Here is a 25,515-nt window from a genome sequence, read left to right as displayed (position 1 = left end):
GATTCAGCCTGAACTCACCTCCTTTAAAAGAATGTTTCCCAGACCAAGCTCCTGCCCTCAGCATTTGGGCCTACTTTATTCTACTTAACACTTCCTTAGTATTTGTGCTTATGTGCTGGGCATTTTACCCACTCTCTTAGTCCGTTCAGGCTGCTATAACGAAACACCGTGACAGGGGTGGCTTATTTATTTCTCATAGAAATAAATAAATTTCTCAACAGAAATTTATTTCTCATAGTTCTGGAGGCTGGGAAATCCAAGGTCAAGGCACCAGCAGATTTTGTGTCTGGTGAAGGCTGCTTCCTGGTATGAAGATGGTGCCTTCTCACTGTGTCCTCCCATGGTGGAAGGGGCAAAGCTCTCTGGGGCCTCTTTCATAAGGACACTAATGTCCTTCACGAGGACAGAACCTCAACATCTCCCAAAGACTCCACCCCTAATACCGTCACATTGGGGATTAGATTTCAACACATGAATTTTAGGGGGACACATTCAGACCATAGCACCTACATATGCCATGTGGCTGGGAAGTAAGGAGCCCAATTTTTAAAAATTATTTATTTATTTATTTATTTTTAAGCTGTATTCATTTACTATGAAATACTTGGATAAAATTATTAAAAACAATAAAAAACTATTTTTCTTTCTTTTTTTTTTTTTTTAATCAAACACATCCAATAAAGGATTCTTCAAAGTAGACTCCTTACAGGCAAAATATTTGTTCCAGGAATGCAGCCATTCCCAAAAACCATTCTGGAAACCTCTGTGGGGATTGTCTTCAGAACGCGCTTCTCATTTGCCCACCAGAAAGAAGATCAGTTCATTGCTTTACGGTTATACTAAATTTTAAACCCAAACAAATCATTCCCAATTTCCTTGCACATGGGCTCTTGGAGTACAGGATCTTTCACCCTTAGAGATGGAACGGTGTCCCCTTCAGGATTGGAGCAGAGTGGGCAACTTCTCATTTCTCTCCCAGAAACATAGCATTGTGCTTAAATGTTGTCAGGTGGAAAACTTAATCCTTTTATTTCTATTATACCTTTATTTGTAGTCTTAATCTTGGATCTATATTTCCATATTTAACTGTGTCTAAAATGAACTACTTGTTAACAGTTTAATAATATTTTTTGTTCTCAGTGATGGATGTATGGTACCAACATCTCTTTGTATCAAGTTGAGTATGCACTATTTAATGAAAGCGGAATTAATGACAATTATACTATTATAGCCTCCTCATTGTACCCACCTACTCGGCAACCACTAAAAGGCACAGGATTTCCCAGGAACCAGGCCATGCTTTAGGTTTGAGACAGTAGGTGAAGGTCCTATGTAAGATAAAGGAAAACACAAGTGCTTTGCTAGTGCTTTTTAAGCATTTTCAACTGATCTTTTTCACAGTGAGGGTTGTTTCAGAGGACTGCACAAAGGTTTAAAACAATGCCAAGCAACAGGTTTGCTTTTATATATATATTTTTTTAATCAATTTTATGGGGGAAGGACTAGACTGGAAAGAGTAAAAGGCTGAGCATTAACACTGAGGCCCAGACAGAGCTTAGTCCTGTGGCTGAAATCAGCAGCCCTGAATTCACTTTGGAAGACTAGTCAAAGAGATGGGCCCAGCAACATTCACCATTATTCCCCATGAAGAAAGTTCCCAGTCATCCCAGGAGCAATGGGGTCTTTAGTTTGGTGTATACAGACTGAAGCAGGAATAAGGATCCCCAAGTCTCTAATGGGAAATGTGCTTTTATCTACTTTAGTTCCTCTTTGTATCTAAAGCTCAGGTTTCTACAGGAGAAAAAAAGAGATGGGCTTTCAAAGGACCTGCTCACCAAAGGAAACACGATCGTGTCTGCAGGTGGTTGCAGTGCTTGTGCACACATGGGTGTGTTTGTGTGCATAGGGGAGGGCCTGCTTCCTTCTGATCTTCTGATAAGATGCACAAACAGGATTTAAGTAACTAAGTTTTAGTAGTAAATTCCTCCTGTGATCTTGTGACTTTTAATGTGGGAGCAGGGTGGCCTGAGAGCACCGGCATTTGCTTTCTTAGTGATAAAGGCTTGCAGACATCCCTGCTGCATTGGCTCATTCCTATGGGCTTCCCTTCTTTGGGGTGTTCCATATGAACGAGGACTGCTGGATGGCTAGAGGAAAACCATACAAGCTCTTGGAGCCCAAGAAATGAGCGACATCTCCAGATTCCGCCTTACCCTCCTCCACCTGTCCAGCCCCCCGAGGGCCCAGCCCTGGCCCCATGCGGGTGCTGTGATCTGACTGTCTGGACCACACACGGTAGCCCTTCCCGATCCATACTCTGCCTCCTCCATGCGTGACATGGGCAGGCCAGACTTGTCATCTCACAGCTGTGGCCAGGCACTGGTTCTCTCCTTTCCTCCTAGCACAGCCGCCTGGCAGACTGGCAGACACAGGGCATTGCGAGGCCTGCGGGGCTGTGTGGGAGGGAGAGCAGATCTGGGCCTTGGTGGATATATAGAGCCTCTCTCCAGAGAACACCCTAAACTTTCATTTGGACATCGTTGTAGCAAAGTGAGGGAATTCTGCTATGATGTGGGTGTGAATCAAAGTGGAAACCGCATGTTCCTCTGAAGTCCCTTCCCCTGGGCACCCCACACAGCTGTAAATCTCTGCTTCCTGCATTCTCTGGTTCCAGCCTCCTGGGGCACCCTTCTGTGGGGCTGTTGTCACTGTTTGCTTGACGGGCTATCAGCAGGTGAATTATTTTAATTTGTTCTCACCCCCAACCACATCCTCTGACTGCAGATGGGTTCTTAGAGCACCTTCTGACTTCTCTTGAAGTAAAAAAAGGAAATGCTGTATCACTCCAAGATGTAGAGAAGAGCCCCGGCCCCACTGCCATAGCGTCTCACTGCTGTCAAGTTAACGTGATGTTAGAGGGTGGCGCTCCCAAGTATGTGGTCCCCCTTCCATATGTTTGAGAGGCCGTTCTCTAGTAAGAAAGCTGATTTCACCACAGGCAGAACCTTTTTCAATGCAGAGATCATCTCACTGCAGTCATGGTTGGTGGCACAGGAACAAAAAGATCTAGGCTGGTGCATTGCGGGGACAGTATGTGCAGTTCAGTATGGTGCAGGAAAAGCAGGGCGAGGGGCGAGGTTATGTTCTAACGTGTGTCTATAATGACTGACAGATCTGGAAAAATCAGTGGTTCTGTGGTCGGATTTGAAATTCTTGTGAGTCAGCATAATACGTACGTTCCCAGACCAAGTACACCTGTGTTCTGAGTTAGCCCCTCCTGTTCTGCGTTGCTTGAATATTAGGGAGAAAGAGTGGAGATCCGGGCCAGCAGTCAAGTTGTGCCTTGCAGCATTGATGTCAGGGTTCTGAGTGATACTCTCACTATCACGCCTGCCAGTGTCACTCTAGACGGAATCTTTGCTTCTGGAAAAGAGGCTTTGCACATATACCCAGTTGAAGACAGCTCATGAGGATGCCATGCAGGTGGAGATACTCGGTTGTCAGCACCGACAAGCAGTGCCATGCCTGGTGGTAGCCAGGCCACCACGAGGATACCCAGAGCTGTGGGAGGGTTGGTGTAGGGATTGCAGGGAACCCAGAACCCTTTATTAGAGGAGGAAGTGGCTTCTGGAGTGGGGACTGGGCAGGACCCAATCTTCCAGTAAGTGGGTATGGTGGGAAAGCCAGTCGTTGGGGAAGATGAGCTAACAGCATAGAGGAGGAAAACAGACTCAAGATAGATGTACTGGTGGTCCCCCAACTCTCCTGCCAGTGATTTGCCAGCTCTCTGTGCCCTGATCATCCCACCAGGCCTTTATGTCCTATCTCAGGGGTCCTCCTGGTTCTGTCTCTGGCTTCTGGACTTGGCACATCCTTCCTCCCAGACACCAGGGTGGCCAGGCTTTGAGGAAGTCCCACTCCCATTCCTGACCCATGGAAGCCATCTTGTACCCAGGGCTGGCTTCTGTTGCTTCCTGCATGATGAGCTCTGGCTGTGCCAACGGTTGAAGAAGCCAAGAGCAGGCAGGAGGTTCTCAGAGCAAAGGATTCCAGAGTCTAGAGGGCATCACCATTTATACCCTCTCTATCTCATCCCTCCCAGGGTCAGAATCCCACCCCCAACAACATCCCCAGATGTCCCCTTTGCTCATGGCCATCAGTTACAGAATCCCCAGAGGGGGTGACGCAGGAGGCAGAAATCAGAGAATGCAGTAAGTAGGGATTTACAACTGAATGAGGTGCAAAGGGGACGGGGACTTCAGAGGATCACAGTTTCTCATTCACTTACAATAAATGGGAAAATTACAGAAAACAAAAACCCACCACAGACAGGCACATCACAGCAGTTTAACAAGCCACGCCAAACAAAACCACCTTTGCCTTTTAAATACTCTTTCTGTCCCATGACCCGTGGGACATGTTCTAGGTCACCTGTCACCTTTGCCCTGGTCTTCAAGTTCTAGAATTTTAGATTTTTTTGTACTCTCAGTTTCAGGCCACGTGGTTCCTTTCAGTTTGCTTCTAGGCTAGAACGATTTCCCGTCAACTGGTCAACATACTAAAGAAGTAAAGGTTCATCATTAGGAAAATTTCAAGTGCCAGATAAAAGAAGTGTTGGGGTGACAGGATCTTGGCAAAGGGCCGGAGGCATTAACGTTCACTTGCTTTGGAAACGCGGATTCAGAAAAATAAACAATGACGCAGCCCTCTCTGCTGAGGCAAAAAGGGCATTAGAATTAAGGGACTCCGAAGACATCAAAGTTGAAGCATTTCTTGTTGCCCAGAGAAAACAGAACTAGGGAAGCCTCTGCCTGGGAGGATCCATGTGTTGCTTCTACTTCCCCAGCAGAGAGGCAGCAGTGACGGGTGGAGTCCTCAGCCCCGCCACCCTCATGCCACCCCAGAGAGAGCGTCTGACACCCGCAGGGACGACAGCCTCGTCCTCTGACGCCCAGCCCAGGTGTACTGTGAGCTCTGTACTTCCTTGCAGAACCTCTCCTTAGAATCCCCTAACCCATGAAATGGAATCAGGGGTAATATGTGAGCAATTTACACAAGTGAGAAAGATGCCCTAGTGGGAGCTCACTTGGATAAGTGTGTTTCTCATTTGCACAGGTAATTGTCGTGTTGCTCCTCAGAGCCAGTAAAAACTTTCCATTTAGAGTTTACCAGTCACTATTTTTAAGCTGAGAAAGACTTTGAAGATGTGACGATCTCTTGTTCTAACAAACAGCTCTTAGTTCCAACTTGCTTAATTGTTGGTTTTCACTCGCTGCATTTCTCCAGAGCAGCAGAGTTTTCGACTCATTTTGTTGGGAGAAGAAAGGCCACTCCTGGTGTTCTCTGTCTCCAGCTCCCACTGTAGAGATGATGTGTAAGGCCACAACTTGGCATCAGCCTTTAGGTGAGGCTTTTATCCCCTGAACTCCTTGTGCACTGGGCTCAGTGGTGTCACTTCCTCCCCTATTTCACAGAGAAGAGAACCCCTTAGATGTTTGCAGTTCATGTTCATGGTGAATGCCATCTTCATCCCTGCTGCTCCTCACTTCTGGCAACTTCTTTCTTAATAACCTTTGCCAAAAGGAAAGCATAAGTATTCATGGTAAATGACATCAGCAGAGCTGCCGGCACCCCCTGTCCTGCTGCCTTCAAGACCAGAGGCGGCTGCTTGAGATCTCTTTGATTGATTGCAACAGAAGCCAGAGGGTATGACTTCTACTTCAGTGGTTTCAAAGCAACAAACATAGATGTCCTGTTTCTCTTAACCTATGCCTAGGGATTCTGCAGAAAGACATCAGCAACAAGGTGAATTTTATTTATTTGCTTCTGATGTGTTCTATTTGAGATAATTTGGTTCAAAGAGCTGCCCTTCTTGACCACGGTACATGTATGTGTAAGCTTGGTACTGGGTTTCTCAACCTTGGCACTGTTCACCTTCTAGACCAGACCCTTCTTTGTTGTGTGGGGTGTTCTGGACACTGTAGAATGTTGAATGGCACCCCTGGCCTCTACCCGCTAGATGCCAGTAGTACCCTTCCTCCCCACCAAGTCATCACAATTAAAAATGTTCCCAGGCATTGCCATCTGTCCTTGGGGGGAAGGACTGCAAAACTGCCCCCAATTAAGAACACTGGTTTAGTTAATGTGGTATGCATCTAAATGAAACTGCACAGCTACTCAGAATTCCTCAGGAAATGTACCGATTACTTGGAGTTTTTATTTCTTTGCTTGTTCGTTTGTTTTCACCTGATTCTTATCCCCTTTGCCCTAAAAGTTATCCAAGTAATTTTTTCCCTCCATTTGTAGGGATTAACCAAATACTTTCAAATGTGTCAGTCTCATGCAGAGTTACAGAAAATGGACAAAGACATTTCAAAGCAAAAAAAATCTAATAAAGTTATAGAAAATAAAGGATTTCTGGGGAGCACTTGTCTTCCTCGATGGGCTTCTTTGCATGACATTCACAGACCCTTGTTTTACTACTAAAGGTGGTTCTTCATTCCTACGCATCATTTCTGCTCAAGTGTGTGTCACGCACTGTTTGACATTTTGTTTCTTGAATCTCTTTTATGACGTTAAACAGATTTTATTCTGTAAAACATTCCAGGTATGGCGGGGAGCAGGGAGAGATGGAGAAACATACTAGTCCTATGGAAAATTAAATGATTTCTAAGATAATGATCATAATTCTCAGGCTTTCCATACAGGAAGTATTTTGTTGTGGTCTTTTGGTTAGATTGGTCAGCTCAGGGGTGCTAAGGATAATGTTCACATTTTTGCAGCAGGTTCATAGCAGTGCAGATTGAACCAGGGGCTTTCTACTGGCCTTTGTATTCTTAGTTTATTAAAACAGATGGCCTCTCCAAGTCACTGCAGTCTGGCACCAAATCCCAGAGGAAGGGGAGTGGCGGCAGACAGAAGCCACATCAGGAACCCACAAAATCCCCAAGACAGGCTGGAAGGCTTGCTCTGAAGTGGGCCTGCCAGGTGCCTATCGTGACAGGCCACGGCTTTCCAGGGGCAATAGGATATTCTCCCAGACTTATTAAGAGTTTTAGCCGCCCCCAGAGGTTTTGGAGCATGTGCCCCATTTGGCAGATGCTCCTTGGAGTCCACAGTTCTGGCAACCATGAGTCAGGGAGGAGGGAATCATGGGATAGAACCTGCAAAGCCAGGGACTGTGGAAGGGGATGGAAAACCAAACCGGCTCCTCCCGAGTCTGCAGCCACCCACCCAGCATTTTAAAATGCGTGAACTCAAGCCTAGCACAGTGAAAGGAAAGTCACACGTTAATTAGCAGCAGACCTTGAATCCAAGACTCCTTGTGCCTAAACTGGTGCCTTCCCATCCGACCCACAGAGGAAAAGCCTCCTCCATGCCCCAAAGGAACCATGTCCACATTTTGGGAAAACAAGGCTTAATATTGTTCTTAATCCAAATAGCTGGACCATTGATTCTGGCAACTCTGTTTTACCTGTTTCTCTCACTGTAACATACTATAGTTGTTATTCAAGAGAAGAGGATTTGAAAACATCTTTAAGATGTGTGACTGTTTTTCAGTCTTGTGCTCCAGAGAAAAGACAATGTGATACGACAACTGCATTAAAGATGAAAATTGAAATGGGCCGCTGGGAACTGGTCCAGAGGAGAAGTAACATTTGTTACTGAAGCATGAGCAAAGAAGGAATTTTTTTTTTCATGTGGCACTTGACTCAGTTTTGATGGTGGTCGTAACTCTATTAAGCATCGATGATGGCATGCTTGGTGTTGTGCTGAAATAACCAGTGGTTAGGATGCCGAGGCAGGTACTGTGGGGAGGACCCTCCCCAAGTAAAAATAGAAACAGGTGGTGCTTCTTTATTCACCTGCACCCCTCTGCCTCACTCAGGTTCCCCAGGGATACAACAGGAAGAATACCCTGCCAAGAAAAAACTTCCTAGAGCTAGGACTGGGTCTGGAGCTCACAGACCCCTCAAGGCCGTTTTCCAGATTGGATCACAAACCCTTCACATGCCAAACTGGGTCCCCAGACCCCTCACATGCAGGTCTATGAGCTAGGTAACTGGCCAAAAAGGTCCTTGGAGCCGTAGGTCTGAGAGCATGGACACATGGCACGAATGCCCGAGGCAGACACCGGGCAGGTCGTGGCACCATGCATGCGCACTAACTCCTCCCACCCACACACAATTTTCTTACAAAGAATGTGCTGCACCACCCCCAACTGTACTTAAGGTGAGGGGGCCTGATTAAATTATTCCATTTTCCCAACAGTGGCCTGAATGTCTTTCTCTTTTCTTATGCTGATAAGCTGGATGGAACCACTTGGAGGGAAGAGAACCTCTTCTTTATGCTCAGGGAAGAGCCTGAACAGCCAATTCACTCTTCCCCTCCTCTAGATCTAGTCCCGGGCCTTTTATCCTTCAGAATCAGTTGTGCTTCTGAAGCAGAAGTGTCCTGTCACCCCCACATGGCTACCTAGTCTCCTAAAACACCTCCAGCCAAAATGCTGCAAAACAAGTGTCCTGGGTGAAAAGCATCCTTCCCAAAGAGGGTACTTCCATCAGAAAATTCCTCTGCTGCCTAAAGGGGTACACCACCAGTAGTCTCTCCTGACCACAGAGAATGTAGTTTTTTAGGGAGACGCAGAGTGTGCTCATGAAAAACAACATAGGCCCCAAGGTAGCAAGTTGGGGTGAGCCCCAGAGAGAGGCAGAGGGAGTAAGCTGTGAGCAGGCGAAGGAGGGGGAGTGGGGCCGTGCTGGGTGCTCATAGGATGGGGGGTGGGGTGGGGGACAGCAGGAAGGGGCTGGGAGAGCCATGCAGAGGCGGGATCTGTAGGCAGGAGCAGTGTGCTGGGCACAGGTGACATATCAGCTCAAATGCTTTGTTCCTGCCTTCTGACCGTCTGCAGTCTAAAGAAACACAGCACAATGTGTTTCATCCATAAAAAAATCACCACAGAAAAACTTTAGGTAATGTATACTAAAGTGAAATGTTGCCAAGATATGTTATTTAGTGAAAAAAAAATTTTTTTTAAGTTGCAGACAACTATCTTCCATATAAACCCATTTTTGAAAAATATAGATTCATGTGCATGAGTGTAAATATATGTGAGTTGGCATTTCAATGAGTATATATAAATACTTGTTTTTGCATAGATAACTTCTGGACATATATTTGAGAAAATACGAGTCTGGGAGTGGGTCTGTGGGGAAGGCATTTATTTCTCAAATTATATCCACCTAGGGTGTGGTTTTTTTTAAAGTGAGCACACGTTACTTTCATGATTTTTAAAACAGGGCAAAAACTGAGGTGTTTTACTAATAGATGAGAATAAGCTCTGTGACATTTTCTGTTTGGAGAGAGAGAGGGGACACTCTGAAGACTGAAGGACACGCAGGATGTCAGGGTGTGACGTGCGTACAGGCAAGTCAGACATTCTAGCAGAGAGTCCCGGATGCTTTTTCACAGAAGCATGTCTGATTAAGGCCTCTCTTAGACTGCCTGGTATTCACACCAGGAGCCAAAGAGGGCTCTTCTCGTATTTATCTCTACAACTCGAGGAGGTCTGTGCTTAAATAGTTAACTGGATGAGGAAAGCAGTCTGGTTGATTACTTCCATTTTCATTTACCTGTATCTGGGTACTGAGCCCAGATAATATTTTTTTTTAGTACACTAACAAATGAAAACAAAATAAAAAAAATAAATCTTTCCAACTTTGGAGAGACTAAGATTTCTTAGGACACAGAGGCATTAAGCTATAAAAGAACAAATTGGTAAATTATACTTTATAAAAATTAAAGACTTCTGCTTATTAAAAGATACTATTAAGAAACTGAATAGATAAGCCACAGACTGAGACAAAATAGATCTCAGGAAGGACTTATATTCAGAATACTTAAAGAAGCCTTGGAACTAAGTAAGAAGTTGAACAACCCAATTAAAAAATGGACAAGAGACTTGAACAGACTTTTTGCATGAGAAGATGTACAAATGGCCATTAGGTACATTTGTCGTTAGGGAAATACAAATGACAACCACAACGAAATACCACCGCACATCCACTAGATGGCTAAAATTTTAGAAGATTGACAATTTCAAGTGTTGTCAAAAATATGGAACAACTGGAGCTCTTACGTGTGGTTTACCCTCTGGAAAACAGTTTAGCATTTGCCTATTAAGTTAAACATACACTTATCAGCAATTACCCTTAGCATTTCCCTATTAAGTTAAACATACACTTATCAGCAATTACCCAAGAGAAATGAAAACGTATGTTTACAAAAGACTGGTACAAAAGTTTATGGCAGCTTTCTTATAATATCCCAAACCAGAAACAGTGTGTCAATCTACAGGGGAATGGATAAAGAAATTGTTGGAAAAAGTGTGTCAATCTACAGGTGAATGAATAAAGAAATTGTGGTATATCCATTCAATGGAATACTACTCAATAATATCCCTAAAAATGAACTACTGATACCATACCATGGATGAATAATAAAAAGCAAATCAGTGGCTGTCCAAGGCAGAGGTAGGTATGACTGCACATGGGCGCAAGGGAACTTTGGAGTGATGGAAATCTGTATCTTGGTTGCGCTCTTTATCTTGATTATGGTGCTGGTAACACCACTGTAAAATTTGTCAGAACTCATCACTTAAAGTGGGCGCATTTTGTTGTATGTAAATCATCCGTCAATAAAGTTGATTTTTTGAAGGATGGCACTCTATTCCCCTGGGGAAGGGCTGGCACTGTAGGGTGGCAGTGTTGCATAATTATGTTTTACGTTCTCTCATACCATTTGCAGTTCTTGTGTTTGCCAACTTGCTTGCCAAGATGTCAGGAGGGAGAATCCCATGCTTTGCCTTGCATTTCACTCTGCCCACATGGGCACTTACTCAGCAGTGATGCTCTCGGAATGGAGAATGGGGCTGTAGGAATGTGTTACAGCTGAGATGATGAGAGGACTGGCTGTTGCACATGCCCCAAATGCCTGGAGACAGGCATGAGTCCCATGATAGCATCAGAATTTTTTATCTGTGCAGGTATCAGGCATGGAAGATGTGGTTAGAAGGAAAGATTGGAGGACTTGTCCTGCAGCGTCCTGTTTTTACTTAGTTTATATGTCTGTTTGGCTTGGCTTGGGTGGGGTGGCGTCATGGGTGGATGTTCATGGGTCTAAAGCACTCACTCAAGCTGGGCCTTGGGACTGCCCCACGCGTGTGCTCCTAAATTTGTGAGTGTCAATGCTACTCTTTTCTTCAAGGTTCACTTCCCTTTTTCTTTCTTTCATTATGTCTTTTTATCTGTGGCCCTTCCTCCTGAGGACCAATGTGTTTTTGAAGACTACAGAACCACTCTAATTTCCTGACAAAACAGATAGGAAAAGACCCCTGACTTCTTACTTGTATTTCCTCTTATCCCAGGTAACTTCCTGGTCACTCAGAACAATTCTGGTTCTCTTGGGGAGGAGGGGACAACCTAGCCATGCCAACCACAGGTCGCCTGCAGTAACACTTGCATTCTCAAAGATGGTAAAGAACCTTTGCTTGGAAGGAAGCCTGTTTTCTTGGCTCCACCCTAAGAAAAGAATAGGCCCCTTCCCAAGGAAGGAATAGGAGGGGACGACCTCAGAGGCGCCCCTAGCACCTCAAGGGATCTGCTTGTCCCCCATAGCTTGTGGGGTGCTAGCAATAACACTGATGCCGGGTCCTGCTTCCTGGCAGCAGACCCTGTGGGGAGACTACAGGGGCAGTGAGAGGAACTTTCAGTTTTTCAGTTAATCATTCAACTAATATACATACATTTTAGTATCAGTGGGGAGCGATGACTGTTTTAGGAATTTCACCCCAGGAGTTGCCAAATAAGTTAATTTACCTGTTTCTTAAATACAATGTACTTATTAAAATAAACTTTTATTCCATTGTAGAGTGTAAGTAACAGGCCTCCTGCAGGCAAAATGGAAAAAAGCCTGCAGAGTCAAGTTTCTTTACTTTTTTTTTTTTTTTTTTCCTGAGACATTGTCTTTTGCAGCCAGCATCATCCATATTATTAATCGCTCGTGGGGCTTTGTACTGCATCCATTACTCCCTGGGAATTAAACTGCACATATAAAGTATGAAAAATGTACTTTTTTTAAACAGTAAAAAAGTAATTTTCTAGCATAATACCCAAAATAAAGTGCCATGGAGCCATTAGTAGTAAATTGAATTTTTTGGTATGTAATTTGTACAAAAACTGACAAGTGCAAGCCCCCCGCTCCCCCATCATTAGTCATTGGGTTTAGCGGACACAGAGGCAGTAATCTGCAAGGGAAAGCATTTTGATGTCGACTTCAATTGCACACTTCATTTATTTGGACAGGGCACAGGCGGCAGCTTCTGTCACGCGGCATCACCGCACTATTAGCGAATTTCGCCCCAGGGCAGCTGGGACGCTGGACTGGGGCAGATGTTCTTTTCAGCCTATTCAGTGACCATTCTTAGGAGTTGTTTACTGTTGCCATGGTGACCTTCATTTCCATAGCAGCAGCGCTGCTGTTTCTCAGAGGAAAATGAATTTAGTTATAAAAGGATAATATTTTTCTCTGTCTCTGTATAACCTGCCATCTGTCAACTGGTGGATCAGTAAAGATTCAGAAACCTACTAAGAATTATAGCAATGAAGTTATGAGTATTTTTTTTTTTTTTTGGTTCATATTAAAAGCAAAAATAGATGGGGAAGCAAACATTGTGCCCTCAACATCAGAACTTTAATTTTTCTTTATATTTTAAGTGCTTTTTAAAAATGCCTTCACCACCTCCACCACTGCTGTGCACACACACAACCTTGTAAAATTCAGTTTACATTCTGCTGACAAATAGGAATGACCACGTCTTGTTTGTATCCCACTAGATGCAGGTGTATTTAATGCTTTCTCAATGCTGTGAGCTGTCCCTGGTTAATTAAAGATTCCTGTGCCCGAACTTCCTATTGTCACCAACTCTCTTATTTCTCCACCCCTGCATAAAAGCTGTGGGGGTGCATAGATCAGTAACTTATCAGGAACATACAATGCAAATTACAAAATTAACAAAATTAGGAGAGACCATGCTTGGCTGATCAAAAACTTCCTAACATGCCCCTTACATCTCATTCTAGAAAACCTTTTCTTCTTGAATCCAAATGGGAAGAAAATCACCTTTGGGATAACTCCTCTAGTTCCTGGACTTTTTTTTTTTTTTCTCTCTGTTGCATTCATAAACTATAACTTGCAGGGGGAAAAAAGCACACACACACCAGCCCCGTTGTAAATAATGTTATTTATTGGTTGATTTTTCCAGATCCTGACATTGATGCTGCCAGTGCCATGATGCTTTTGAATACTCCCCCTGAGATACAAGCAGGTTGTGAGTAGATATTTCTATAGCCTACAGCACCATAGTTTGTGAACTTAACCTTCTCATTTATATACCAGGCCATAGGGAGAACTAATGCTAAAGTAGAACTTCCCTGATAGAATCACTTTGTAAACTGCATAAACGCATGATTACATGCATATGCATCTACAGTCGTGCAGCTATGCATATGCATGAATGAATGCATAGGTGTGTTTCCAAGATGAGAAAGTTCTAATAGAATTTCAAGCTTAAGACTTGGGGGAAGGGAAGCAGACCCTATAATGAGTCCCAGTGGAGAGAACTTCCTTTCTCCTGCAGGAATTGTTCCTGTGAGTTTGTAGTTTCTGTTGGAAAAGGCTACATGGGGCCAGCTTACCTGTAATGGAACTGAGCGGTTCCCATTTTTAGAAATTTCTTTCCCTTCTGGGACCTCATTAATACCAGGCTGCCATTTTGGAGAGGAAGGTTTGGTGAGGCAGGCCTGCGAGAGATTGGCATACCCTTGAAATGGAACCGTGGTATCGCCTTGTATCATCTGTACCCAGCCTTCCAGGCTGCCACAGGTAGAAGCACAGGGTTGACTCGCCAAGCAGGCTGCTGTCTTCACCTTCTGTTGCTATTAAGCAACGTCAAGTTTGAGACGGCTCTTCTCCTTACTTGGACTTCTCTTCTATCTACAGCCTGATGGTTTTTCTCATCTCTGGCACTAATCTACTGTGATTTTAGATAGGTCTCCTGCCCAAGAGGTGAAAAATGACTTTCAACAAAGATTTCTTGTCCTTTCCTCATCCTGACTGGGGCTAATGCCTGTGCCCACACCCTCCCCCCAGCTAGAACCCTGTTGAGCACACAGATGGCTGGTCACCAGGGTCTGCTCAGCTCTTTGTGAGGACATTGCTGCATTACAGACTCTCTTATGGCTAGGCCTTAGTTCATTTGGGTTCTGGCCTTCTGAGGGCCGCATGGCCTCCTGAGCAAGGGGAATTCCCCACTTTGGAGAATAATGGTATTTCCCATGGGAAAACATCCCTCCTCAGACCCACAGCAGGTGTCTTTTGTTAATAGTGGACTGACATGGAGTTCCAGACATTCTTCACAGCTCTCCACCTGCCCTGGCCTTCCTGACAGCTCTAGGAAATCTGACTTTATTCTTTCTTTTTTGTTTCTTTTTTAAAAGACCCAAGAGCTGCAGCTGAGCGTTCTCTGGGCGACTTGTTCCTCTGCCTGGGGCTGCCATTACCTGCTGCTGATGGTAGAGAATGTTCATTCTCTCTTTGCTAAACTCAGATTACCAGCACTTGCAATGTGAGGCTGCCCACACTTCTGACAAGCAAACACCACTGCTAAGCAGATGTGTACATTAGTTTTAAAAAATACTTTTGATGAAGTGGTTGCTGGCATGAAGAGGGAAAATGGGGATAACAGAAAAAGGCAAGGGGATGGGCTGATCATTCACAGATCCTCAACAGCTCCCATCGAAGTCCATTATTACTGGATTCTTGACCACAGGGAGAAAAGGAAAAGGGTTGCTCCTTGTTAATTGACAAGTAAGTTATTTTTAAAGTTGTCATAACTGAATGAACTTCTCCCCTCTCCATCACTGTGATACTCAAACTATTAAGTAATTCTTTTTCCAGCATGTATCCATAGTTCTCTCTATGTTGAAATGCTGAATTTGAGTTCTGAAAGCTCAGTGTGTTTGTTTTGAAGCTGTAGAATCATTTTAGAAAGCTTTATTAGAAGGCTGTTACCACTGAGTGAAAAATCCAGCCACAGCCTTCATGAAGGCCCCCAGCAAAGAGGGGGCTCCAAGGCCCTGGAAGGAAAGAACCAGGGTGCCTACAAAGGCCCTAGAAGGAGGCACTCATTGGCAGGAGCAGCAGAGAAGTAAATGGAAAGACTGGAAAGAGGGTAGGGACTCTGCCTTTGGATTCACCCTCCCGTTCAACCCCCAGCCCTTGTACGAGGCTCTGGAGGTCAAGTGGGAGCATAGTCAGTGGGCAGATCCCAAAGCTGCTGAGGACTGGAGTGATACCTAGGAAGGGAGTGAAGATGCACCGGGTGTCTGCTCTGTGCAGGTGCCAGTCCTCGACCTCCTCATAAGCGCGGCCAGAGGTACGTATCTCCATCCAACACGGGGCACTGCTCTCAGCCAGCTCTTCCTCACTCGCTCTTCTTCCCTCCCCAACTTATTTTCATTTTACATTGCATAATGTTTCTTGCCTTGGGATTTGGGGCAGTATGTTGCCTTCTTAAGGGAGAAGCATTACAGACCTAGGAAGATTAGGCCACCATCCCCTGCCCTGCCCAAGGCCTGGAAAAAGTGAGAGGTGATTGCTGAGCAAAAATGCTTAAAAACAACACCAGCCAGCCACAGTGATGGTGTGTGGGTAGCCTGCGTGGTGGTGTTTGTGGGCACCTGTCCCGGAGTGGCTGCATACAGGCCTTCTCCAGGTTCAGGGGTCCTGCCACTACCCATGAATGGGGACCGTGGCTCCCAAGAGCAACATGCTCCCTGTCTGCACACAGCCAGCCTGTGTTCCCCCAGGCTGCTGCTGTGGCTGGGCTCTGTTTATAGAGCATCCTCGTGCGCTGCTATTTATAGCCCCTTGTTTCCACCTCTCCGTCACTTGCTGCCCCTGTTGGCTCCATGGGGCTGCCAACCTCGTCTCCCTGCTGCCATTCACTCCCACCAGTGAGAGGCTTTTCCTTTGTCATTGTCCTTCGTAGCCACTCCACTTCAGGTCACCAGATGGCAGCCACTTAGATCTTTTCCTCTCCTCCTTCCCTTGCTCAGCATCTGCAAAGCTAGCTCGGGGCTGGCAGACTGGGCCACAGTCCAGAGTCTGAGGCTGAGGAGGTCGTACAAAGGAAACTGCTCAAGAAGCTGGTGAGAACCCAGGGGTAGGCGCAAGCTTCTTTCTCTTTAAGGGTCCACGTTGCCCCAAGGGAGCCCAGCGCAGCATGTCTTGCTCAAGCCGGAGTCCCTCTGGGTCCCTCCGCTCCTCATTTCAGTCTGATGCTTGTCTTTCAGTGAGGCAGCAGCGTGCACCTAATAAAAACCTCGGGCTACAACATTTTCCCCCCCAGGAGCACCCATGGTGCGTGTGATGACGTTCACCTTTTCAGATTTTGCCAGTTTGCAGCATAAGAAGTGTTCTGCAGGGACAGACTTGGTGTTTCCCATGTTCTGTAGGGTGCCACTTCCAGAGCAGGACACAGCCGGCTCAGTACCTCCTGAACTTTGGATTATGCTTCTAGCCAAATCCATCCATTTACCGCCCCCCCCCCCCGAAGAAAGTGGCCGTGTAGACTAATTCCAGCTTCTCATTTCTCCTTAAGTACCTGCTTCACATTTCCCCTTTGACAAGCCCCATGAGTCATCTTTAACCCCAGTGGAGGCATCGTTACTAAGTCAGGAGAAGCCAGATCACCATTACTCATCTTCAAAGGTTTATATAATCCCTGGTTGGAATGTTTCCAGAGATGAACTCTATATAATAAACAAAACAACAAAGTGGAATGGGGGAGGGGCAGGAGGCGTTCCACACCCTGCCTGGAGCTGGGATGTATGTCGGACACAAGGTGCGTGGAAGAAAGGCAAGCAGGAAACAGGCTGCCTCGTCCCCGCCAGCCCCACTCCCCAGCGTGCTTCCAAGTAAGCAGGTGGAAAGGCTGACTTTAGGAAAGGGAAGGATTATCGGAATCACCTGCTGCTCAGCTTATGGCCTCTGATAGAGTTAGCCAGGGCTGCCCTCCAAAGGCAGTGGTACGTGGTCAGAGGTTAATTTTAGAAGTTGTGAAAAATCAAGGAAGCTAAGCATCAGGAGGGAAGCTGGGAAAGTTTGTCTGGTGCCTAAGACATTTTTTTATGGTTCCCAAGATTGCATTATCACATTTAGATCCCAGCATCTACAATAGAGTGGTGCTGCTAGATTTGGCTCTCTTTATATGTGTGAGTGTTGCTTTCTTGCTAGTTAAATCAGAAAGTTTGGAGTCACTCTAACTTCAGAGAATGTGATTGATCAGCAAGCGTTGGGGACTCTGGCGCTGATGTCCTTTGGCATCTTATCCCGGCAACCTGAGAGCCTCAGATATTTGAATTCTGTCCTGTGAAAGATGAATATTTAAGTGGTCTAATACAAAGGATGATGCTGGAGTCCTGTACTTTTTCTAATGAGAGCCACAACTCAGAGTGAGAAGTTGATTTCCAATGTCCATTTTCTTTTTATGCTTTTTACCTAGCTGGTGCCTGGTGCATTTCAGTACTTTGGTTGTCAAGATGTTGGTCTTTAAGTGTCTTGATATGCTTGGAGGGAAATAGAGAGTAAAAGAAAGGGAAAGAATAGATGTGCTGATAGAGAAAGGGCTGAAGTATGGACCTTAGGATGCCTTTCTCAGACAGAGCTATGTTAGACTGGCTGGGGTTCATTTTTCAAAAACTGTGGTCCTGACACTTGGGGATGGGGACGGAAAGGAGAAAAGATGGGGAAACAGTTAAGTGTCACAGCTGGCTTCTGGCAGCCAGTGAGCAAATGCAAACACACCCACCGTCTCACCATGGCGAGCACTGCCGATGACAAGGACTGAGAAATGCGAAGATCGGCAGAGGCAACATGTAGTCGCAGCTCATTTGAGAACAAGCTCCAGGATTCAGAGGAAGAGCCGAGTGTACAGGCCAGAAGTCTTGTGAGGTTCAGGAAATAGCCCTGGGAAAGCCTGTTAATGCTGCAGGATAGCTTTGTCCATGAGATTCTCTTTGAAGTGAATGCAGTTCATTAATCAGGAAGATGTTTTAATGGGTGGACGCAGAGTTAGGGATAACTACAAAAAGCATAATAGCCCGAAAGAATTTCCCCATGTCCTGGCCCCATGAAGCCCCCTGTACGTTATAATTAATAAGAGGATGCTAGAGAGGTGATGTGGGACGGTGGTAGGATGACAATGACGATATGAGGACGAGGAGGAGCTTCTGTTAGGCCCAAGCCACTGAGCTAAGCAATTTACATAGTTTATCTTATTGAATCTTCAAAACAATCCCGTGAGGTGTGTTTATGCCTGCTTCACTGGTGAGAAAACGGAGCCACAGAAAGGTGAAGGCGCTGGCCCAAAGCCACAGAGCTAGTGATGGGGCCAGGCTTTGACCTGAGGCCCTGTTGCTCGGAGCTCCTCTCTTACCTGCTGCAGTATCTTTCTCCCTGAAGGTTGCGATGAGGCAAGGAGCCTCCAAAGAACCTCTTCTCCAGGGGGTGCTTGCTGAGGACGGGTTTCCCTCGTTTCCCTTCCTGCTGGGCGTGCCCTGGTGCTCAAAAGGTTCTGGGTGTCTGGACAAAGGACTGTGCATGGGGTGCTGTCTTCGGGGCTGCTTTTCTTCAGTTGGCAGATGATCCAAGGGCTCCATGACTTCCATTTGCTTCTTCCTGTCCCAGGGCTCCCTAATTGCTGTCCAATTTTAGGTGTTTTGGGTGTTTCCACTACAGAGGTGACTCTGATATGATATGCATGAGGGGACAGAGCACCATGAGAGCAGCTGTGGCTCTTCCAGCAGCTCCATCGCCAGGAAGATGGCAGCATTCTTCCCATGCGGTCTGTGGTTTGTCTCCTGTTCTTGTGTGCTTTAGGCTCTGCAGAAATGGAGCGAGCACGGGCCACCTCAGGAGTCCTCTGGGGATGTTCATAGCCAACATGCATTTTCTACATAGCAGTGCCTTTCTTCACTCAATTACATCTCCAATACCCTGTGAGATAAATATCGTTTTTGTGCCCATCTTACTTAAAGAGTGTAAGTAGCTTGCTCAGGGGAACACAGTCAGTAATGGACAGAGGTGGGACACAGACCAAGGTGGGTCTGACACCAAGTCTGGTTCTCAGCTACAGCTTCCCTGCTCAAAACCCTTAATGGTTTTCCCAGTACCCATGGGACAGAATCCAAACACATCTCATTCCTGCTGGGATTATATGCTGTGGCAAAGTAACTTTTTAGTTCTTTGCACACATTACGTTGTGGTTTGTTTTGTTTTGTTTTGTTTTGTTTTGTTTTTAATTTATTTATTTTTTTCACTTTTTAAAATCAGCTTTTTTTTTTTTTTAATTTTATTTTGTCAATATACATTGTGGTTGATTATTGTTGCCCCTTACCAAAACCTCCCTCCCTCCCCCTTCTCCTCCCTCCCCCCCAACAATGTCCTTTCTGTTTGCTTGTCGTATTTTAATCACTTCCAGGTCTTTATACGTGCCGTTCCTCTGCCTTTGAATTCCAACTTAGGTGGCACTTTCTATAGGAAGTCTTCTCAAACTATACCTGTGGTTATCTGACCATTTCTAAGAGAGTAACATTCAGCAAAATAATTAAAGCCCTCTCTCACCATCCCCCAAATAGGCAAACAAAAAGCCTATCTTTTTAGGCAACATGTATACATATAGACGGAAGCACCTAGCTGCAGACTCCAGAGTTCTACTGGTCCTTTGCATATGTGTGTCCTTGAGAAGTATTAATGTTTTTCCTCCTATGCTTTCTTCTAGAAGCTTTGTAACTTTAGTTTTTACATTTAGGTCTATGATTGTTTCTAATAGTTTTTAGATAGGGCATAAGGTAAGGGTTGAGGTTCATTTTTTTCCAAATAGATCTCCAGTTATCCTAACACTCTCCTTTCCCCCACTGTGTTATCGTGGTACCTTTGTCAAAAATCAGTTGACCACGTATGTGTGGTTCTATTTCTGGATTCTGTTTTGTTCCATTGATCTATATGTCTATACTTACACCAATACTACGCTGTATTGATTCCTGTAACTTTATAGGAATTCTTAAAATCAGATAATATAAATTTTAGGCATTCTTGTAGAGAACTCATCAACTAAGCAAGATATGATAATTAGTTGCACACCACATTGTAACAGTTCCATGCTTTTAAGACACTTGGCAAGTCTCCTGCCTCAGATGATCTGATCTGTTATCTAAAATCAGGCTGATGATCAGGGATGGTAGGAGTTCCTGATCTGCCTCTGCCTATTCTCACAACTAATTATGGTAAGAGACAGGGGAAATTCTGGAACACTGGACTGTACTAGTAGTACTGACAGGCAAGAGTTTCAATTTTATCTCTTATGCCACCTTTTGGTAAGACCTAATGACGAGGGCCTTACATAAACCTGGAAGAAAAATGTCAAAAATTATTAGCAATAGGTACAGAATGCCAAAGGATCTTCAGTCTATAAAATTATAACCTTACATGACGGACCTTTGATTAAAGTTTTGAAATATTTATGAAAACATGTTCTTAGAGACCTAAAAAACATGTACGTAAAAAGTATGTATTGGCAATGTGTTTTTTAAAAAGTGTTTATTCTATACAAACATTGGTTTTAAAAACTTAATATCCAGAGTGGTTTTCATTTTTGAATATATCATTTTCTAGAGTCTTTTCAGTGGTCTTTGAAAAGTCACTGTTTATCCACCTTGCTTCTGAATGAGACTGTGCCAGGTGATACACTGGTGTTGCTTTGCATTGCTTTGCCCCCCACTTCCCCTGGGTGATGGAGATGCAAAGGATTACTCAAAGCCCATCTCTACTGAGCAGTGAGAGGCCCCAAAGTGGTTAATCTCCCTGGGAATGCTCAAGCGAGACCCAACCCTTCCATTTGGGAAATTAACGCCAAATTGGGGTTCTCTTCCTGCATTTATTTTCTAGACCAGGAAGTTACAGGAAGAGACATAGGCGGGATTATAGTTTAACAGTATAGGCTGGTAACTTTCAGTGAAACAAGCCAGATGACATTCCAGTGAGGCAGTTAAGTGGTCTTATCAACACAAGCTTGGTCTTAGCAAACATTCCTTCTTACAGCAATTTCTCAGTATCTTTACATAACAATCAGTAACTTGTCTGTCTTTGAGCCAGCAACCTGCTGTGCCACAATTCTTATCTTGCAACAGAGACTTATAGCCTAAGGAGAATTTCCTGTCCTTGTAAGGTCAATATTTGAAACTGCAAGGCTTTGGAAAACCAGGCCCTGTGACATACATATGCTTTATGCATATTCTACACATGGGCACCGTCAGGGCTCTGGGGCATCTTTGAACCATGATGGCAGGAGGGGTTCAGAAAGGAAAACAGGTTTGAGGACTTGTGCAAAGTCACACAAGAAGAACTGAGATTGAAATCCATCAGAGTTCTCACTTTGTGATGCCACCTTGGCCCCATCGACACATGGAGAGGTGCTGGCAGATGCAGCAAGAGACAGAATATTAGCTGGAACCAGATGAAATTGTTGTTTGGGAGTTCTAAAAAAGGTCGAACATCAGGGATTCCCTGTGGTTCCCTTGTTATGTGAATCCAAGGACAAAATCAGATTGGTGTCAAGCTTCTCTGAGTTTGAATGGAGTATGGACAGGATCTGATGGTCACTGATGAGAAGGCTGGCTTAGGGTTGCTCCAGAGATGAGTGTGTTTAGGAGAAGGTGGGATGAGGAGAGACCTCTCAGGACATTTGCTTGGGGGAAGCTTTGGGGAAGGAGGAAGTCAGCACGGCTCTGAGTGACCGAGGCAGAAGCCACAGCCTCGCCGGCAACTCTTCCCCTGCCAGGACCCTGAGCAGGGGTCTTCCCTCAGGTGGCGAAGGTCACAGTGAAGGTGAACTGTGTCATGAGGGCTGAGGTGCCAAGCCGCTTGTAAAATCAGCTTTGCTGTGATTTGGGGCTATATTTTTATCTTGTTGGATTAAGGACAAGTAGAAAGATATCTTCAGCTTCCAACCATGGCTGGAGAAGCGTGAGGAAATGCTCTTGTCACCTGCTGTCCTGTTGGGTCAGTGCTTTTGAGATGTGAGGGTCTGATTAATGATTAAAAAAAAACTATATATTTAATAAACGCACGAAAATAATATTTGAGGCCCACTTTTTCAAACTCATCTGTTTTTTTATTTTGTTTTCCCTAGGTGTCAATAATTTGTTTGTAAGCTATGGGTCTGACTTTGCTGACCAAATTATCTTTCTTTCTGTCTTGCTCTCTCGGTGTCTTTTTCTGTGCCTGTGAGTGAGTGTATGAGTGTGAGTGTGTTTGTATGCGTGTGAATGTGGGAGTGAGTGTGCATGTGTGTGGGGGGGAGTGAGTGTGCATGTGGGAGGGGGAGTGTGCATGTGTGGGGGGAGTGAGTGCATGAGTGAGTGTATTTGTGTGCATGTGTGTGTGTGTGTGTGTGTGAGTGTGGGAGTGAGTGTGCATGTGTGTGTGTGGGAGTGAGTGCATGTGTGAGTGTGCGTGTGTGTGTGCGAGTGTGGGAGTGAGTGCATGTGTGTGCGTGTGTGAGAGTGAATGTGTGTGAGTGTGTATTTGTGTGCATGTGTGTGCATGTGCATGTGTGTGTGCACGTGGTTTTCTCTCTGCTCCATGTGCAGTGTTCTTGCTCTCGCTCTCTCTCTCTCTCTCTCTCTCTCTCTCTCTCTCTCTGGTATCCCCAGAATGTCTGACTTAGCACAGAGATCTTTACAGCTGAATTCACGTGCGGTGTCTTTCTCCTCCTTGCTCCTCCAGTCCCTCCAGGAGTGATCCAGAATGGAGCGCGGGTGCTGAGCCGAGGCCTGTTTCCTGGTGTCCGGCCATTGCCCATCACTCCCATTGGAATGACAGCAGCCATGAGGTGAGGAGGCGGTGGCGGGGCCAGGCCGGCCTGAGGGGTGGGCAGGGCATCGTTCTGTCCCAAGGGCCCCTTGAGAGGATGGAGATGACCAGCCTCTCACTAGTGAGGACAAACCTGGTTAAAGTAACCCCAGAACTCCCAATCCAAATGCCAGCTTTTTCTTCTTCTTAGGCCACCAGATTATCCTGTTTTCTTTGCCAGTGAGAAGATGGGGACGAGTTAAATTTTTTGTTCTGAGAAGGGAGGGGAAGGCGGCCAGAAGGAAGTGGTGGGGGGTTGCTAATTGGATTCTAGGCTAACAGATCTAGCCCTAGACCTCGCCCTGTCTCTTCCCATCCTGTGACTCTGGGCTGCTGTCTGATCTCTCTGGGCCTCAGTTTCCTTATCTGTGAAACTCCTCTGCTTCCAAGGAGGGCTTGCAATGAAACTCAAATGCACAGTCCCGTGGGAAACATGCTTTGGTAAGTGGCCTATAAACAGCAGGTGGCATCAGTCCCCTGCTTCGGGGAGTCAGGTCGGTTGCCAGACCCGTGAACTCTTCCTTGGGCAAGTCCTTTCCTCCCTCCTCCTCATCTCTATGCCGGCCCTGGTTTAGGTCCATGGGTAGCGCAGGACCCTCACGCACACCAGTGTGGGAGCCCCTCCCAGCTCTCCTGCTGCTTCCCTGCCCACTCCTACCCTTCCAGCAACCGCTGTCAGACCAGTTTCCCAAGATGTGCCCCTCCGGCTGCCTGCAGAAGTGCCTCTGTGATTCCCACCATAACCCGCTAACATCCCCCCACTTGTCCCTTCTCCTCGAGCCCAGTTTGTTACCCAGATATGTCCAGTATTCACCCATCTCATTCATACATGTCCTCCGTGTAGATTTCCCTCAGCCTCCACCCGCAAGACCATTCGAGATCTGTGATAAAGACGATCCCTGCATGGTGCTTTTCTGAATGTGGCCTCTGAGGCAGCATCAAACAAACTTCTCTTTCCTGTGAACCCAGCAGTCTTGTGCCTCAGTTGTGGCCCTTTGATGAGTGACCCTGGATGGCAGTCATTTTTCCGGGTGTCCTTTCTGTCCTCAGTGGCTTGCTCGCTGAGGTTGGGGCTTGGGTCTCACTCAGTTGGCTGTGCCTCCTCACCGGCTAGATGGTTAGAAAAGACCTGTCCCACTGAGCCGCATCCCTTCACAGCATCACACGGATCCTTTCCTCTGCCCTTCCTTATGGATCAAGTTTGCACTTGAAGGCCATTTTGTTTTTACAGTGCTTCATGTCCCAAAGGAAATTGTCCCGGAAAGTTCTGCTTAGCGGGGCCTGAGGGAGACACAAGGTCAGATTCCCTGTGGGAACCATGTGGAGCTTCTCCATGAGTTTGACCTTTAACTCTTCTTGCAAACCAACCTACTTTTACCAGCATGGAAGTCACTTAATCTCCAGGGCAGACTCTGGTGTCTCGAGCCTGATTAGGAGGGAAATTGGTAGGAATTAGAATGGAATAGATTATAAAACCACGTATCATTTTTACTAAACTGACAAGGGAATACTTTCCAGAAATATATGGGAAGCGTCTTTTTCTTATGATTCTCCAGGATCTTCCTGGTTTCTCTTTGATCAGTAATTCTACTTGGGTTCATAATTGGTAAACCTCTTCCATGAAGCCAAAATACCAGTGTCCTTGCCTCATCGTGGAAGAGACATATTCTGTTTTCCATTTTTTCTTAAAGTCTTTCCTGTCTCACCTCCTAGTTTACCTTTTTGGTTGAGAAGACTGAGACTGTACATGCTATTTTCACAGTGAGCAATGATGTATTTTCATTAGCATATTCTAAATATAGACTTCCAGTTTACTGAATTGACCGTTCTTTTAGAGCCTTCAAGCGTAGCTTTCACTGTGGGTCCAGCCGTTCCTTGTAGAAAGTCGCAGAAGAGCCAGGTAGACACCAGCTTGGCCTTCAGCAGGAGCTGCCTCCTAATTTTAATTACTACCCTCATGGCATTTAATATCACAAATTTTACCGATTAGTACCCTCTGGAGGCATTATTTTGAATATTGATGACTTTTTTTTTTTTTTTTCTGGTTATGTTCTGGTTCGAAGATAACAAAGCACTGCAGAACACTGGAGTCTTGTCTCCAGTTAAAGAGTTGCCACTCATCCAATCCAGCGAGCACCTCACTTGGGCTCCTTTCAAAGTAAAACAGCACAGAACGGTTTCTGAAGCTAGACTTGTGTACCATTCGGGTCCAGTCAGGAGACAGAAACCACACCAGGTACTTAGAACAGAGAGACTTGCATGTAAAGAACTATTAACCAGTAGAATGTTATCAACCAGATAACTGAAAGGGTAAAAAGAGAACTCAGGGTAGAGCTGAACCTCAGACCTCTGCAGAAGGGCTTGGGGCTGGGATTCCAAACCCTGACGAGGAGGCACCTACTGGTGCTGGTGCCTCTAAAGGAAGGTGGTTCTGCAAGTGTTGGAAGAACTGCAGGCTGGGTTCAGCAGCTGCTGCAGGAATGA

General features: G+C 45.5%; 1 protein-coding gene across 5 annotated transcripts in view; it reads left to right on the top strand.

Moving 5' to 3' along the window:
* The window catches only part of FOXN3 (forkhead box N3), a 387,084-nt gene that overhangs the window by 341,493 nt on the left and 20,076 nt on the right, over positions 1-25,515 (top strand). For 3 of the 5 annotated variants that reach the window (XM_063091910.1, XM_063091912.1, XM_063091911.1), the window contains 2 exons: positions 13,322-13,387; positions 22,906-23,011. In XM_063091910.1, coding sequence (XP_062947980.1) covers positions 13,322-13,387; positions 22,906-23,011 — 172 coding nt within the window. The remainder of the gene's footprint in view (positions 1-13,321; positions 13,388-22,905; positions 23,012-25,515) is intronic. The other 2 variants (XM_063091913.1, XM_063091914.1) reach the window with 2 other exon arrangements.

The sequence above is a fragment of the Cynocephalus volans genome, chromosome 3 (assembly GCF_027409185.1).
Source record: "Cynocephalus volans isolate mCynVol1 chromosome 3, mCynVol1.pri, whole genome shotgun sequence".
Lineage (NCBI taxonomy): Eukaryota > Metazoa > Chordata > Mammalia > Dermoptera > Cynocephalidae > Cynocephalus > Cynocephalus volans.
Note: the sequence above shows the minus strand (reverse complement) of the source record. Positions and strands in the feature narration are given on the sequence as shown.